Source organism: Canis aureus, chromosome 12 (genome assembly GCF_053574225.1).
Source record: "Canis aureus isolate CA01 chromosome 12, VMU_Caureus_v.1.0, whole genome shotgun sequence".
Lineage (NCBI taxonomy): Eukaryota > Metazoa > Chordata > Mammalia > Carnivora > Canidae > Canis > Canis aureus.
In genome coordinates, this window is record NC_135622.1 from 38,302,383 (window position 1) to 38,321,111 (window position 18,729).

Below are 18,729 nucleotides of genomic sequence, written 5' to 3' on the forward strand. Positions count from 1 at the left end.
GTTTTATAGCCCTGTGTGGAGTAACCTGTTTTACTTCCTATATACCTATATTTTATAATTATAGGCAGTTTGTCAGTGGAATTTCAGGAATGTTTGCTTGTGTCTAACATATTTTGAGTTTGATTGTTTTTGAAAAAATATTCTTAGTCACTGTCTCAGGTTGCTGCATTTACATCCAAGCCTATCAGCAAAGATGGTTGTTTTGATTTACTCTGTACATTAAGACCACACTGCCATGACTGGAAAATTATAAAATAAAACACACTTGGTCATCAAACTATCTCCATTCACCATTTTTGCAATTCTTCTTCTTCTTTTTTTTTTTTTTTTGAAACTGTAAAAATACAGGGGGCTTTCCAGTTATTTGCATATACTCAGAATGGTAAAAGTAACTGATAGATCTAAAAATACTATGAAAAGAATCAGACAATTTCGTACACCATGAAGCAAGAAGCATCAGCTTTCAAAGCTTCTGGTTCCAGGATTGGGATCACAATGGAAAATGCCTTCTCTAGATCTTCCCCGAAAAGGGGAACAACCCAAATCCCAACAGTTTAGTGCTGGGGTCCTCCTTCCTTTACAGCCCAGTGCTGTTCAGGGGGTAAGTTTACAATGATAAAAATGGCACAGAGTCCCTGATTCACAGATTTTGTTCTGTAATTAACTCCTTCTTTAGACATCCATGAAGAAAGAGAGATTTAGTTTTTACAGGTGCAAAATAAAATAAATGTCAGCAATGTTCCCACATTACAGAGTAAATGTCCATCATTGAGAGAGAGAGGGAGGAAAATCTGAATCCCTCATCCCTCCAAACTGGGATTTAGATTTTTCGCCATTTGCAAGCCTGTTGTCCTATAGAAATTTGTTTCTTCCTTTGTAAAATACAGAGCGGCAGTGGTGATGTTACATGCTCTGCCCTGTCCAGGCTACCTCCTAGGGTGTCTGTGAGGATCTATCAAGAAAATACATGTGAAAGTTCTGTGAAAATGCAATCAATTATTACAGAAAGTTCAAACATTGCTATGCAGCTCACTGCATGGAGCAGACACTCAGTAGTTGTGGATTCATTTAAGAGTTCTTATTTTTACCTTCCAGGGCTCTCTATTGTGAATTGGCTGCCTTACCTGAGGCCATGTTTAGAAGCGAAAAATCACTTTGGGCAAAAACTTGACCTAGAGTCTTGGGGCAAAAGAATGGCCCCTTCAAATACTGCACTTATGGATGCCTTCACATACATTTGGGCAGCTTCTGTCAATCAAATGGTTCTAATCCCAATCCATATGTGCTCTGTGAAATGCCCATTGGGCTCTAGTGATCACCTGATGGGAGTCACCTCTACCTGCATTGAAGAGATGAATCCACCTGTGACCAGGAAGAATGAATGTATATTCCTGTGCACTGAACCTCTTCCTTGGTTGTGGGGAGGAAGGAGGGATGTTGTCTTTAAATAGAAACTGGCTTGATGATAGATGCTCATACGTGGGGCTATGCTATCCTGAGGAGCCACTGGGCTGGAACCACAGAATCAGACTGACACCAGGTTCCTCATTCTCAAGGCTCCACCAATCTTTCTATTTAGAATCATAGAAGTTTAGCGCTGGAAGAGATCTCACAAATGAGCACAAAACCCTTCATAAAAAGTCCAAAGTCCAAGCCCAGTTAGCAAGGAGACAAAACTAAGTAACTGCACACACGGGTAAAGGCTAGATCTCCCACCTAGGATTTCTGCTACTGCACTACACTAGATAACACTGCTGTTCCTAAATATGGTATTTGGTGGCTTCTATATTCTCCTTTATTACCAAAAGGAGGAGGAGGAGGAGAGAGAGAGAGAGAGAGAGAGAGAGAGAGAGAGAGAGAGACTGAGTGGGTATCCTCTTTTTTTTTCCCCAGAGCGAGAGATTGAGTTGATATCATCTTTTTTCTTTCCAGCAAAAAAAAAAAAAAATTTTTTTTCTTAGTCCTTATTTCTAGAGTTTAGAACTTCCATTTGCACCCAAAAAAATTTCCTTCAAAATCCTTTGATACTTCTCTAAATATCTGTCATTCTGTTGCTTGCTGCATTCACAACTCAAAATTAATTCCCCTACTCCACCATTATCTTTTGTCTGGATGAGAAAATGCCCGAGTACGGTGACCTGCTCTGTGATGTTCTCCCCCACATGGTGAAGCTGGCCTGGATGCAGGCTGTCTTAGGCTGGTCTGCAGACATCACCTGTGCCTGTGGCTTTGCAGTCTCATCAGGGCTGCAACTCTGGTCACTTATTCATGGAAACAGATTTACATGGCAAATGATCAATAAATGCAGGTGCCTAGATTGTTGTGAGGTTTTTTTTCCCCCCCAATAGAGAATGTCTGTGTGTTTACTGTTGTCAGACAAACTCAACCCCAAGAGATTCATGTTTCTGTGTTTTGGCCACTTCTGCTTTATACTAAGGTACAGCTAGCATTATTGCATGCACTTTAGGGGTTCTGTTCTTTCGTAAACAATTATGTGCTCTAGGAACAGTTTGTGAAAAAGTCTAGGAACCAACACTCTTATTCCAGTGTAGAGTCTTAGGGGGATTTAGGCTCTCAGAGCTTCAGAATGGTTATTCTTTTCATTTTCTATGGCCATTAAGGGAAAATAGTCAATTCAGTATTGCAGCCAAGTGTCAGATGCTTCAGTGTTATAAACCCAAACAGGGAAGTTGCTTCTCCATTTGTTAAACAAGGGTTAGAGAATTTGGTTATGCCTCTTCCTCCTGACAAAGCAGCCGCCAATGGGGAAGGTTCTCTTCTTACACCTGTGGAGTCTAAAAGCACTAGAGCAGCCTAAAAGCACTGGAGACCAGCCACAAATGACAAAAAAAAAAAATACATGAATGTTAAGTAGATGTCTTCTGTCCAACCCATTTCATTCCTAAATACAGCATTCAAGTCATCTGTTGAGCTCTAAACATGCCAGGTACCATGCTGAGGATATGGAATGTGTAAAGCAGGTAAACAGAAAAAAAAATTGAATACAAATGATGCCTCCTATGGTTATAAAAGAACAAAGGGCAAGAGCCACACATGTGACATATGTATTACTGCTCTGGAGAGGAACAGAGAATGATCCAGAAAGACAGAGGCTTTTGAATTGAGCTAGTCACAGGGGTGGGTAGGGAAGGGATTTTCCAAGAAAGTGCAAAGGTCAGGAAGCAGAAGGCAACTATTCATGGTGGAAAGTCCAATGTTTCTCAGAGGCAAGTGTGATGTGGGATCAGGTGATAACAAAACAGTTTGGATAGACAATGAGTCTGGAAGGGCCTCGAATGCCAGGTGGGTTTGCAGAGGTTGGTGGGGGGTGGGGCAGGGAGATTACAGAAGAGGTCTGGACATTACCCCAAACTTCAGCTATAACTGCACAGGGAGGGCAAAGGGAAGGGGATGAGGTGAGGCCATGTAGAAAGAGGTGTGATGAAAGAGAGTGAGAAGGGCTGAGTGCAGGAGGGCCTAAGAGCTCTGGATGCAGGCAGAACTATAGGGGTGGTGACTAGGCTTCCCCAGACAACAGGAAATTTCTTTGCCCCAAGATTATAGTCTCAATTCATGCTGCTTATGGGAGTGGGTTCCCCTGCCCTCACCCACCCTTTCCGATTTCTTCCCACCTACCAGCCCTGCATGCAACCTGGTGAATGACTGGCCCAGATCATCCTGCACCCTCCTCCTGTCATGCAGTGAAGCCCAGAGGGAAGAGCCTTAGTGCAAACTCCTGTCCCTTGAACTCACTGTTAGCAGGTTGATCAGATCCATGTTGGGTTCTAAGTGGTGGGAGGCGTTCTGGAGGGACACCAGTTCACTCAGGGTCACGGAGAGCTGGTGCATTTTTACAATGTTCACTTTGTTGTCCTCTGTCCAGTCTGGGAAAATAACATGGACTGCTATCAAGTCCTTCAAGTGCACGCCAAGGATGGGGATCTTGAAGCCCTCACAGTCGGCGAAGGCTCTGCGGTAGCTGCAGTAATTGCCATTGGAGGAGACCAGCTCTGTCATTTCATGCCAGTTCTGGGAATGGATGGAAAAGGAGAAGTTTCAATCTTCCTTTCTGCCCACCCCCAGGCCCTGCTGCATGTGGCTAGGACATTCCTTGGCGGCTGAGAGAAGTATCAATTGCACCTACCCTGATGTAGGGGAAGTATTCACCTGGAAAAGGAAAATTAGAAAAGGTACTGGTTCTGGCTGTGAGTGGGAAAGACTGTCCTATTCGACTGCAGAACAGAAATTGCCCTCACCTCTGCCTGCCTGCTAGGGATGTTGGCATGTTAAACAGCATCAAACACTTGCAAGAATGTCACACTTCATGGAGATATTATGATCCACAAATATAAGCATTATCATATTAAAATATATAGTATATGACAGTGTCCTCATTGTTCTAAGAAAGTTGTAGTCATGAGATTACTTGAAGGTTAATCTGGGACAGAACAGGGTAGGAAAAGCCACACTGGGGTGTGAGATAGCTTCGGTTTGGGACTCTGTCATTAACTAGAAGGGTGACCTTGAAAAATTAACTTCAGGTCAAGGGGGCCTCAGTTTCCTTTTCTGTAAGAAAAAGGAGTTCAGATAATTTTCAAACAGACACTAGTGATTCCAAGCCTGTAAGAGCCTCTACTGAATACTTACTCTTCACAACATGTAAAATAGGTTTTGCTCTTTACTTGAAATTCAGTACAAAGCTAAAGGAAAATAAGACACTTGTATAGCAACCCCCCTTATACATAGAATGTGTGCCATGTTTTAGGTCAGACAGCAGCATATCTTGGCTTACATCCTGCTGTTTATTGTTAGTTGCCCAACAGCAACTAGATCTTCCAAATAGACCTCATTTTCTATCAGTCTGCACTTTCTCCAAGCAGCCCATGTGACTCAGATGGAGCTGCATCCATTCCCAGGTCCAAAGATGGGTTCTGATTTACCATCATCCTAATTCCATCACTCTGGTTTGTGATTAATTCAGGAACACAGAGGTAAGCCAATCAGCACATTATATTCCTATAGCAACTGTTATGGTCCAGGAGTGAGCATATGACTTGAGGTAGTTCAATCTGCCTAAAAAGAAGGTTTTTCATTCCAAGGGGGCAGAGCTGAAGAGAGTTTTCCCTATCTCCAACTTTCATGAGCAAGAAAGTATCATTTTCTTGCTGCTGCAGACAGTCCAACCAGGAGGGAAACCAGTCTAATGAAACAAACAAAAACCTAATCCTCCAAAAAAGAGAGAGCTACTGAGCCAGAGTTCTGATCAGACCACGCTTGGAGCTGGCCCTGTCTCTGGACTTCCAGGTATAGGAGATGGCTCATTCCCTTACTGTTTCAGCAATTTCAAGATTTTTAAAAAACTTATAGCTGAAAGTTTCCTTACTGATTACAGCATACTACATGGTTACAAGGAAATCTTTTCATAAGGATGAAATGTTCCTTTTTACTCAATAAGGGAAAATATTATTATTGTGATCTGGAAATAAATATGACAGAAAAAGCTGGGTTTAGGACAGGATTATTATTATTATTTTTTGATTATTATTTTTTAAAAAATATATTTTTGTTCCTGAAAACTCAGCTATAAGTCTGCAGGATTTCTAGATAATGTCGGCATCTCCCTTCACCTTTGTATTGTTCACTGCCCTGAACACAGTACTATGTGTTCAGTGACTTCATTTGAGGACGGTAGGGTAGGAATGATTGGTCTTATTCTCCTTGTACCCCTGTGTGTGTCACAGTGCCTATCACATAGTAAGCACCAAACGCATATTTGGGGAGTACTCACAACTGCAATATGTTAATGGTTTTCAAGGCCTTCTTACTGGGACACTTGACACCACTTCCAACCTATTTTTCTAGGCAGTGTGGTTACTCTCTTCCTATTTAATTCCCCAAGTGTAACCAATCATTGCCTAAAAGGAAAACTTTCCCCCTGAGTGACATTTATTAGGAGCATCCTAGCTCTCTTTTTTTTCCCCCCAAAGATTTTATTTATTTATTCATGAGAGACATAGAGAGAGGCAGAGACATAAGCAAAGGGAGGAGAAGCATGCTCCATGCAGGAGCCCAATGCGGGACTCGATCCTAGAACTCCAGGATCACGTTCTGAGCCAAAGGACAGATGCTCAGCCATTAAGCCACCCAGGTGTCCCTAGGAGTATTCTATCCCTAAACAATTTATAAATGACTTTTTTTCCTTGGGATTAGGATCTAATCCACTGTACCTTTGTAACTTCTGAAGAAAGATGAGAATGAGTCTCCTTGAGGCGTGAAATGGAACTATGGCTAAGGCCTCCCACCACTGCCATCAGGGTGTTAAAATTTTTGAGCTGAAGGAGCTTCTGCAATGAAAAATGTTAACATCAATACTTTGTAACAATTTTAAAATTATTCTGGCCTTTCTGAATTACAGGTGAATGCATGCACAATTTCAACAAGGATCTAGGAAAAATATTATCAATTTAAAATGAAGTACAAATGCAATCAACCAGAGAAACATTATTTTATAGAAAAAATAGTTGTAATACATGCTTCTAAGTATTGCCGATTAAAAGCAATCTCCTTTCATGACAGCATTATGAGTTGTTCAGTAGATATGAATACTTTTACTGTCCTTTATATTGTGAACCCCAAATTTCTTCAACTTTTCTCTAGAGTGAGTGAACATCTAGATTCGTTTAAGAATCCCATCTAATTCCCAGACATACCATACCTTGGCAACATTGATAAACTTTGTAATGACTTCTGCCCTTTGCTGGGGGGTTGGTTTGCTAAGGACCATCAACTGGACCCACTTAGAGATTCCATTAAATAAAGCAATAGATCTCTCCAAGGTTGGATTATTCTCCAGGCATCCATGGATGACATAGCTTTGGTAATCAGTGAACTAGTAAAGGAAGATCAGAGACTCTGAATTATAATGGAGTATTTGCAAAACCAAAAATTAGAATGCTGTATGGAAGATGTGAGCTACTATTTCATAACAACATGATTTATTTAACATTCATAATGGCATCTTACACATTTGAATATACATGTACCCTTAACATTATTTTGCTGTGTTTCACTTCCCCCATACACAGACACATACTTCCACATCACAGTGTTGGGGGTGTGGGTGGGAGTGGGGAAGGACAAGATTTGAAGTCACATTCCAATGAGTCCTAAATTTGCTGGTTCATAAGATCCACCTGGGGCATTTGTGTTATACGTAATGGTTTCTGGGAATACTCCAGACCGAAAGGATCAGTACCTCCAGAGGAAGAACCTAAGAATCTCCATTTTTCAGTCACTACTGATGATTCCAATGGTCAGGCAAGTTTGAAATATAGTGGCATACATTAAAGAAAAGGAAATGAATATAAACATAATGATTTCAAGTCAGGATAATTTTGTAACTTTTATTTTTCAAGAAAAAATAGAAAAAAACACTAGTTGAAGTAAGGTAGCTCCTAAGCAAAAAGAGACACCATTTCAGGAAGTCAGGATGGATGTCATCAGATACATATGAGCCTTCCATCATATAAAGAGTGCAGGGGGTTCCCTCTCATGGCCTGCTGATGGAGAACCATTAAGGTCCTCTCCAGGTAGGATTATTTATTGAAAAGAATCAGCCTTTCAGAAATCCATACTTTCAACTTCATGTTCTTCTTTGCAAGTAATAATGTAATTAACTCACTGGCATCTTAGAAAAGAAGGAGGAAGAATAACTACCCCAGAGTTTGCTAAGACAAAGGCTGATTGTGAGCCATTGTAAAAATATTATCCTAACAAGTGGATAGTGAGTAGGTGGCTAGGAAGAAACCGTAGCAGGAGGAAGAGAAAAGAGGTAGAGAAGGAATGCTATCAAGACAGAGTAGGAAAGAAAAGTATAATTCAGGATCTCCATTCCTGGGAAAGAAACAACCTGATAGGAGATTTTCATCAAAGCCTACAAGTCTTATTTTCAACCTACACCCATAATTAGGCATTTATACAAATCCTTACCTAAATAAAGATTTCTTCCCTCAAATGAAGGGGCTTGCAAAACATGTTCACTTGGGAGAAGTCAGTGGAGCTACATAAACCTTGAATGGTTAAATCTCCACTGAGTATTTAGAAAATCATGCTTTAATCCTATGAAAGGAGACATTGAAAATAGCGACAGATATATAGCTCCTAAGCCAGAAAATAAAGACAGGATAATATTTATCTTTGGTTAAAAGGGATTGTTCCTGTGAATTAAGGGCACTTTTCCAGTGGAGCACAATGACAGAGCTGCCAATACTTCAGAGTATGAAAATGCAGCTCTTGGGAAAGTTGGCATGGGGGTTGTTATCCTTGGAAGAATAAATGTCAGTTTCTTACTGAGATCCTTCTAAAAGATTTATGCTCCAGAAAAGTGAGGTGCTCAGCCAATTCAATGGGCTCCAGATGGTCAAACAGCAGACAGGCTTTTCCCTTCTTGGATACTTTTTTCCTCTGTGTGACTCTTCTCATCCAGTCATAGGAAGGACTATAAAAGAAACAGTGAGTCTGGTCAATGTGCTGAAAGGCCATTTCACTCAATGGAAGTTATTAACCTACTGACTCTGTAACTCTTGGCCTGCTTCCAGGAGCTTGTGCAAAATACACGCCCTGTCCTTCATATTTGAAGAGAAAGCCACTGACCCATTGCCAATAGAACATAAACTTTGAGCTGTTTTTCCAGACAGGGTGGGTTTGCACTGATCTATCCAGAATCTCTTGGCCGCTCTTTCTTGTGACCAGTTAGGTTGGGATCATAGGAGAGAGGTCAGGGTTAGGTATATAAATTTGGCAGATTATCAGTATATAGGATGGTGATTTAAGGCACCTGAAAACCACCAAAAGGTGGTTCTCACACTCCAGCAACATATGCATTATCTGAAAAGCTCGTTATAAAGACAGAAGTCAAAAAAAAAAAAAAAAAGTCAAAAAAAAAGTCAAAAAATAAAGACAGAAGTCTGACCTCACTGCCAAAGATTCTGATTTGCTAGGAATGAACTGAATAATCTGTTAACAACATCCCTAATGATTCCTAGATCACACACTGTTGATCAGGACTCTTGAAGAAGTATTCTAGGAAAATGGACTAGAATATGAATGCCGAGGACACAAAGGCATATCTTTGCAAGATGCATTAACCATATGTAAGGTCATTAAATAGTTTTCTAAGGTAACTAACGAAGCTAACTAGTAGATATAAAATGCTGGTCTAAGAAGTACTGAGTTCCTAATAACTGAGCTAACCAGTTCATGGCAAAATTATAGTCAATATTTGTACAGCCTCAGACTAACCTCAGAAGCACATGGTACAGGGCTTCTCAAACTTGAATGAGCATATGAATCACCTAGGGCTTTTACTAAAATGCACTTTCCAATTCAGCAGGTTTAGGGTGAGGCCTAAGAGTCTGCATTTCTATTGAGCTCCCAGGTGATGCCAATGTTACTCATCTACAGACCACACTGTGAGTGGCCAGGACATAGGAGACAGGAACTAGATTTAGTAACTAAATATTGAGCATTTATTATGTGCCAAATGCTATGTTACTATGTATTTGTTGGATGCTCATAATAGCTCCATGAGAAAGGTACTATCACCATTTTACAAACAAAGAAACTGAAGGTTGGAAAGAAGCATATCCAGTGGGGCTGTGCTTATTGCAGCAAGGTTTTCCTCAAAGCAGTACACCTTGATTCCGAAACAGTATGTACTGAGCTTAAGTGGAGTCATCACCACTCCCTCCCCCAAACAGTGGACTCATCATGTTTGAAAGAAGCTTGTGCCACTCTTACATGCTGGATATGTCGATGAGGCTGATGTGCTTTTCATACCCTAGTTGACTAGCTACTTCCCGGAACTCTTCGGTCATACGGATCAAACCAAGATCCAAATTAAACTCTGCAGGAAATTTGAGAATCCAGTACCTGAAAGGCATCAAGTATTTTTGACGATGAGATTTCAAGCTAGACCTTTATGGAAACTATTGTATCCTTTTACAGATTATATTTAACAATGAACCCAAAACCATATCCCAAATTAGCAATCTCCTATTCCCCACCCGTGACACGGGGTCTCACTCTTCCCTCCTTCGATCAAGGACTCTAGTCTATCACATCCACTCTGAGTCTCTCTCTCTGACCCTAAGTTCTGAGCAACTGCGCTCACATCTAAGTGTTGAACCACAGCTGAGAGGAAACACTTCTCCCGACTCATGACAAACTAGATAGGAAAGCATGTGTGTGGTGGGGGGATAGAGAAAAAATGAATTTAGTCTTTCCAAGAGCTAGTTTCATTCCCTAACCACATCTGCTACTGCTTGATCTCTAAGAGAAAGATAAATTCTACTCCCAGGAACAGAGAAAGGCCAACTTAAACAAAATGAGTATAAGGAGGAATCTGAGTCAATTCTATTGCCAAACCAGGTCTGCTGCCTGGGGCAAAAGAAATTGTCAACCATTCCAGAACCATATATTACAAGACAATTACATGTATATTTACCTCATGAAGTAGCAGATCTTTAACCGAACTTCATCACAGCTTTCTCCACTGGCATCTCGATACGTATACTAGTTAAAGAAAAAAAAACCTCTGCACGCTGTTTCCTTTGCCCACACCTTCAGCTGTTTGACCAGTTTAGATGAATTCCTAATAAGAAGGCCATACTGGGGACATGTGGGTTATGTGGATGTTCAGATAGGGGAGAGAATGGGCTCTGACGATGTCAGCACTGAATAGTTATAACCTACACGCTACTCCTTAATATTGAGACCTGGGGACCCTCAGACCACTGGGGACTAGGATCTTGCTCCCTTTTAGGGACCTCTGCTCAGGGTGAATGTCCTCTTACCCCCTGACGTCCCCTTCTACCCTGTGGCTGTGGGAAGGATGGAAAGAAGAAGTAGGAAGTGGAGGAAGCTTGCAATGAGCAGATGGATGCCCATGTGGCCCTAATAAATACTTGACAGACCTTTGGCCTTTCAGACTCCTCCTACCCTGTGAGGATTCCCAGTCATCTGCAAGCTGGGCTTGAAGCAGTGGGAGACTGTAGGAACCAACATTAGTGATGACATAATAAATATTAGATCTCCGGGAATAAAACCTCCCTGTAAATGTGAGACTGTTTTGTCATTTTGGGTCATTTGGCTTTCATCCACCATTCAGGACTGTGTACAAAAGTGGTAGACTGCTAAAAGCCCTTATTATAGAATGAGGTTTCTGTATTTTGTTCTGTTTTTACTTTTATACCCAGAAGGAAATCTGAAATTAAGGTCAGCCAACAAATTGCAATAAACTTGCTAGAATGTTCTTCGTGTCTTGTCAGCAAGGGAAGATGTGAAAACTCAGGTGGTGTTTATGCCTGAGCCAGATCCCATTATTTTGGCTGGCATTTCCATATGTCTAAACTGTATCCTCCAAAATGTCCATCATTTTGCTATCCTAAAAAGAATAAATTAGTTCTGGGATCAGTGTTGGCTATTCTTTCATTGTACTGACAGCAGAAATGTTTAAGTCAAGTTAAAAGCATTCAGCCTACAGCTTCTGTTTCATTTTATATGTAGTAATTATTTTCAAGTAGAGCCAAAACATCCAGATGGATAGTCAACCGTTTGGTCCATCATCCAGATGTCTTGTCTAGACATCTATATATATCCACAAAACAGCTGGATAACTGACTAAAGACTGTTTATTCATCTTAATTTACCGGCTTTTGTTAGATGCTCTATCTAAATACAGAACTTGATTTATGATGGTAAAAATTACACAGTAGTTGAAAAGATATATGCAGAGAAGTTTTTCTGCCAATTCAGTGGAAGATAAATACCATCGGTGCATCAGTAGAACTATTCTTGGCAAATAACTGTTATTCAGCTCTCCATTGTCATCTGTTAAAAAATAAAATAAAATGAGTGAGAAGACAACAGTACTACTCTTCTCTTTTTCTAATAACAGTAGAGAAACATTAGTGTCAAAAATTTTCTCATAGGCCCAATTATTGTTTTCCTCCTCCTTCCATTGGTACTTCCTTGCAAGTGGATAGGAAGGTTTCACCCTCCCTCTGGTGTTGGATAGCCAGATTTAGCAATTAGCACTATAAGACACTTAATAATCTGAATTAAGGTAAACCACAAATAATTTTTAGTATATGTATATCCTATGCATTACTTAGGACATGCTTACATGAAAAATATACTTTATCTGAAATTTAAATTTAACTGATCCTCCTGTATTTTATCTGGCCACCCTACTCAGGTCTAACTCTTCCTATAAAAATCAATTTTAAAAAATTAAAAAAAAAAACCCACATGACTTTGTTTGTGCAAAGAATAATCTGAAACACTGAAGTAGATATGTAAACAACGTTAAAAAAGCGTATGGCTGGGCAGCCCCGGTGGCTCAGTGGTTTAGTGCCGCCTTTGGCCCGGGGTATGATCCTAGAGACCCAGGATTGAGTTCCATGTCAGGCTCCCTGCATGGAGCCTGCTTCTCCTTCTGCCTGTGTCCCTGCCTCTCTCTCTCTCTGTGTCTGTCATAAATAAATAAAATATTAAAAAAAAAAAAAGCATATGGCTGTAAAGTCTGTAACCTAGTAGGAGATCTAAGACATATATGCAAATGTAGAATGGAGCAGATTGTGCTACTCACACTTGTCTGAGCCAAAAGATGGAGAGAGGATCACAGCACCCTAAGAAAGTCACAAAAGGCTGTGGAAGGAAGCAGTTAGCATTCCTGACAGGGGATTAGGAATGGTATTGTCAACATCTGAGACAGTATCTGAGATGAGCCCTGAAGCAGAATTTCAGTGAAGGCACAGAGGTAGAAAGATGCAGGGAATGTTCCAGAAACATTAAGTAGACAGAGTGGCTGGCATTTTAGCTATGGGCAGTAGAGGGAAGAAGGAAATGCAGAGGGCAGTGTTATTAGGGAGATAGATTGAGGTAAATGAAAAAGGACTGAAATACCAAAGATGGAGACTGAATTCTGTTCCACAGCAACACTTGCATCTGAAAAAAGGGGAAGTGAGAGTATCAAGGTATATCAAAGGGAGAAAAGGCTCATACCAAACATCTCAATGCAAGCGCTCAGCAGTTCATCTAACGTTGCTGCTTTTCCAAGTCCACTTGACCCCATGGTTATTTAGCCGTTGTCAAAAAACTAGACACATTTTCAACATCAGATAGACCATCTCCATAATCCTGTAACTTGGTAATGTTTGTGTTGGTACCAGTGTCTATTCTTAGTTATACTTCAAGATTCTAAAGAAACAAGAAAAGAAAGTTATCAGACCAGAGTGCAGACCACATTAGAGTATTACTTCCCTACCTAAAAAGATAAGGACTTCCAATGACTGTATCCTTTTACAAGGATCAGAGTGACAGAGATTATGTCAACCACGAGGGTGGCAAAATGCCTACAAAACTGTTCCTTGGTATGCAGGGTGCTCCAGGACCACAGAAATGTTCTGTTAGATACCATTCCATTTTGTAGCTGACATTTTTTTGATACAAGATCTTACACTTTCTTCATATTCTTAAGTGATAAGAGATACTTAAGAATATTACAAATGTTACATGGTTTAATATTACAAGTATATAGAAGGAGATAAATTTTAAAGTTCAAATATACTGATGAGCATCATCCACAATGATCATATATACATTCAACAACTGATTTAAAAAATCTTACTTGCCTATTTTTAATAGTAATAGTAACATTAGTAGAGTAGTAGTGGTAGTAGGAATAGTGAAAGTATTAACGATAAGCTATTGAACACTCACATTATATACCAGGTACCATACCAAATGCTTTATATATATTATCCAACTTGACCTTCATAATAATACCATTATGACCCACACAGTGATGCTTCATAGCAATGCTTCCTAACAATAGTAATTATTATTCCCAGTTTACAGATGAGATCATGAGATTTGCAGAGATTCTGCAACTGGTCTCAAACCAGACAATTTATTTAATAAGGCCTAGAATCAGGACTCTGTTGTAAAATAAAACTTTTAGTTTCCTGTTCCATCTTTCATTGCTCTCTCAAGTATGGATATCATAAACTGTTACAATTTGACCCCGTAATCTAGTAAAGAATATCACTCCTCCATACCGTATCAGAAGCTGGTCATAGCCAAATGATCTGTTGCATAGGTAGAAGAAAAATATGGATATAACAGAGGTCCCATTTTACAGCATCGTCATGGGAAGCATGGGATTAGAAATAACCTGTTAGAGTTCCTTACACTGGAAGTACTGCTGTTAGAAACACCATCATTTTATTTTACAGAATCCTTATGACACCTTCCCTCTTAGAGAAGGTCAGAGATCATGATGTAAGACAGTTATCCACTTTGGTCAGTTTAATAGGCAAATGTGGCCACTGGGCATTAATCTCTTAAACTGTTTGAAGTCAGTGTCTATTTTACTTTCAAAATATATTTATTCAACTAGTAATCATTGACTACCCAACAAATGCCAGGCACTGAGCTAAGTACTGAGGCTGCCAAGATGAACAAATCATTGTCCCATCCTTGCCTTCAGTAGGCTCAAAGTCAACTTCAGAAGACAAACACATGAATGAATAGAAAAAGAAGCTAATGTGTTTGGTTGTGTTAGTTCAATCAGACCACCAAAGAGTGACATTTGAGTGGGTCTGTGCACTAGGCACATAAATCCAAAGAGAATTTTTTACCATGTATTATTTCTGTGTGAAAACCATATTCTTATACTGGAGGTGCCATGCTCAAAGAATAAAAAATAGAATTATTTCCCATGTGCTGTAAAAATAACAGAAACACTGGATCAGTGCTCTCCCACTTCTGCTGCTCAAATGATTTGTCAAAGGGAAATATTAAAGATGTCTGGAACCAACTCTTTTTATATCTCTTGACCAAGTTACCTTATCGGTGAGACCTTTCCTGACCACCCTATGTAGAACAACAAGACCTTTCTCCCCAAACTCACCTCCTATTTGGCATGTCTTTCCTCACCTCCTGAATTCTTTTTCTTCCTAACGATTAACCCCACATGACATATTATATATTTTACCTGTTTATTTGTTTTGAAATCTCTCTAACACTATAAGCATAAGCTCTATGAATAAAGGGATTTTTGTGTTTTGCTCTCTTTTGGTGTGCTCAACTCCAAAAATTTTTGTCCCTCACAGAGAAGATAACAAGAAAAGCATTTGATGAATTAATGAATAAGTGGATGGATGAATAAACGAATAAAATAAAAAACTTGTTAAAGCCTTGTCTTTGAATATGTATATATTTGTATGAATGTGTACTACACCTTTGTTAGTTTTAGTAATTTAAATCAGCTTTTAGTAAACATCCTGGGACAGAAGTTCCTGCCAGCTTTCTAGACTTAATAGTATCTGTCTGTATTCATAACAAGAACTTTTTATCTCTTCCAGAACATTCTGGGGGCAACCCTTTTCTTATTTCCCTAATGTAAATTCTGTCAATCCCATTAAAGTCAAGATTGGACAAGTGACAAGTTTGATTACCCCTCTCATATATGTAGACATTTTTTATCTTGTTAACTTTTACTGAATAATAAAAATAAATTTAGATCCAAACAGCCTAGATTAACTAATAATCTAGTTAACTAGATTAACTAAATAATAAATAATAAATTTAGATCCAAACAGCCTAGATTAACTAAACTAGATTCTCAGATCAAAAGAAAAATTATTCAGTGGATCTACTTGAGGAATCCGGGGTTTCCCGATTCCTCTCTATAAGGAATACCTTATGGAGGGGTTTCCTGATACCTTTCCCTAAGGGGTTAGAAATAACCTTGTACCAAAGACCTGTCACCATGTTTGGAGTTATATTTATGATCTGCAATGAAGCCAGCACCTGAGAGCCAGGGGGGCTGGACTATCCAGTTACAATCTCTTTCTGAAATCAATAGTTATATCTATGTCCCTGCTTAGCATTCTGTCACCTGAATGTGTACCTGAGATTTCATTTTTATATGTGTGGATATTACTATGTCTACAACTGCTTCTCCAAAAGTAAAGCTTTTCTATTATAGAAGCAATATAGGGGCAGCCTGGGTGGCTCAGCGGTTTAGCGCCACCTTCGGCCCAGGGTATGATCTTGGGGACCCGGGATTGAGTCCCACATTGGGCTCCCTGCATGGAGCCTGCTTCTCCCTCTGTCTCTGCCTCTCTCTCTCTCTTCCTCTCTCTGTGTCTCAAATAAATAAATAAATAAATAAATAAATAAATAAATAAATAAATATTTTTTAAAAAGCAGCAATATATATTCATCCTTCAATATAGGACAGTAAGGAAAAGGGAAGGAAAAATGTTATCCATAATCTCATCATCCAAAGATAACACTCATTAGTATCATAGCAATTTTCTTTTGTTTTTTTCTAGGCATATTTGTCTTGTCAAGTTTCTTACATAATCTACAGTAGTTTAAAGAAATACTTACTCACTGGTTTCATACTGAAAGATATCCAGGTCTGAACGAATTTTAAGGGCAGTTATCATCATTGGAAAATGCACAGGGGATGCAGTCTGCAGGACCAGCTTATCCACCTTGAATAATAAGTACTTTGGAGAACCTGATAGCAGAACATAAAGAAATCCCCAGGCAGAGTTAATTAATAAAAGCCCAAAAGAATCTGCATTGTTATAGTATTCCCAAAACCCTATAGGTAGTTTTGAAATTTTGTCTAAATTTCATCTACAAAGTCAATTAAAAAAAAAAAGAAAATTATTCAAAATAGTTATTTGATGACTTTTTTAAAAATAAAGTAATTTAAAAAATCAGCCTATAAAAGCCCTGCAAATGTGGCAAAATCAAATTTATATCCATTGTGTAAACTACTATTTTGATCCAAATATACTTCTATCATTGGAGTACTCCTTAAGAATTTCCAAACACTGACTTTGGAATGTTAGTAAATCTCTAAAACAGTTTGTTGTGGTGATCATCAAACTAACTCTAAATCACTCCTGACTGTCACAACCTGAATGTCAATGTTATTTTAGTCCAGGTTGTTTAGTCTCCAAATGATTTGAGACTTGCTTTATAGTGTTGATAGGTACTCTTTGGCTGCAATGCAAATTACTGCTCTCCAGCATCCACATTTTCTCACAAGTTTGAAAAGGACATAATAAGCCAAAAATTTCCCCAGGGTTTGAATTACTTCTAAGAGAGAAGTTCTCACTTCAAAAGGGCAATAGAGTTCTGTTGGGTGTGATTTCCAAAGGCCATGATGTATTCATGCAGCAAAAAGGCTTTCATTAACATGAAAGCCTCTATCTTCAAAAAATCCTCATGAAATTTCCTAGGACAATAAGAACTATGCTCCCAATTTTAGAAATAGTAAAAAGGAGCCAATTCTACACAGCTGTCCATTAACAGACATAAATTAGCACCCAAGCCTCTTGACTCATAATCTTGGACTGGATTTTAACATTAGATAAGCAAATGGGGAAAGTTTTACTTACCTCTGAGTAAAATGCCATTAATGCTGCTTACTTTACTAAACTGTTGAAGGAGTTACAGAGGTAAAATCTACCCACTGCAGGTCCCATAGAACACTGGTTGCCCACACTACCTCTTCCCTTCCAATATATTTTTAAAGATTTTATTTATTTATTCATGAAAGACAGAGGTAGGAGAGGCAGTTTCCCTGTGGAGCAGGAGCCCAAAGCATGACTCGATCCCAGGACCCTGGGATCATGACCTGAGCTGAAGGCAGACACTTAGCCACCCAGGCGCCCAATCCTTCCAAAATGTAAGGGTTTCTAAAATGAGGCCTTAGGTGAAATAAAGGACCAATATGATTGAAGTGACAGGAAGAGAGGTGTTACATTAGAGAAGGAAAAAGGAAATCAGAGAAAAAATATTGTGACACTAGAGCTGCCAGGGGTAGGGCAGGTGGCCTCATCAGCAATGGAATTCCATTCCCAAAAGTTCTCCAGCCAAAGTAAAGTAATGACTGTCAGAGATGTTGTAGGCTTAATTCCCAGATGGTGTCTAGGAAGCATGCCAGAATGACAGCAAAGTTTGCTCCTGGTTCCAGGATTGTAGGATTTATAAGGTGAAATATTATATCTAGTAAGTATTCAACAAATAGTTTTGAAATGATGTTGGCCATATTAGAACTTCCAAAGATAGTCTCGTCTATAGCATTATCTCCATTGCAATAAAAAAAAAAATAACAAAAGCCTTTAAAGACTCTTCCCTCCTGATGGCAGATATTGTCTTTATTTATAAATGACCATAAATATGTCTTTGCTTTTATATGACCTTTGTATGGAGGTAAGGGGATTTCTCTAAATGCCTAAATCCTTAGTGAGAATGAATGCTAATTATTACAAACCTTTAAGCCTTAAGGATTAACAACTAATGTGTCATAGCATTTGTTGTTCTGGCCACATTCAAGCTTAATCTACTTTTCTCACCACAGACATAAGATTTGAAAGATGCTGTGATTATATTCTCTGAGACTCCATTGGAAAAACCAAGGCTATTAAGCTCAGTAAGAGAAATGATAACAAAACCCTAAAAACTAATGAATTTATTTGACAGATACTGAGGATCTGTTAGACACCAGATACTAAACAAGATACTAGAGTGGCTGGTAGAAGAGATTGGGTACAAACAGAGAAAAGGATAAATTGGTGAGCAAGAAAGACATAATTCTTATACTCTAGTAAAGAATTAAACAAGTAATTACAATAAAGA

At 39.1% G+C, this 18,729-nt stretch overlaps 1 protein-coding gene across 2 annotated transcripts in view; it reads right to left on the reverse strand.

Annotated features, from left to right (window-relative positions):
* RASGRP3 (RAS guanyl releasing protein 3) overlaps positions 1–18,729 on the reverse strand; it is a 98,339-nt gene that overhangs the window by 22,729 nt on the left and 56,881 nt on the right. The window contains exons 2-10 of one of the 2 annotated variants that reach the window (XM_077843636.1): positions 16,462–16,594; positions 13,066–13,260; positions 11,787–11,889; positions 10,505–10,567; positions 9,799–9,930; positions 8,350–8,497; positions 6,716–6,889; positions 6,228–6,344; positions 3,754–4,029 (exon numbers count right to left, since the gene is read on the reverse strand). In XM_077843636.1, coding sequence (XP_077699762.1) covers positions 3,754–4,029; positions 6,228–6,344; positions 6,716–6,889; positions 8,350–8,497; positions 9,799–9,930; positions 10,505–10,567; positions 11,787–11,889; positions 13,066–13,135 — 1,083 coding nt within the window. In that variant the 5' untranslated portion in view covers positions 13,136–13,260; positions 16,462–16,594. Of the gene's footprint in view, positions 1–3,753; positions 4,030–6,227; positions 6,345–6,715; positions 6,890–8,349; positions 8,498–9,798; positions 9,931–10,504; positions 10,568–11,786; positions 11,890–13,065; positions 13,261–16,461; positions 16,595–18,729 lie in introns of those variants that run through there. The other variant, XM_077843635.1, reaches the window with a different exon arrangement.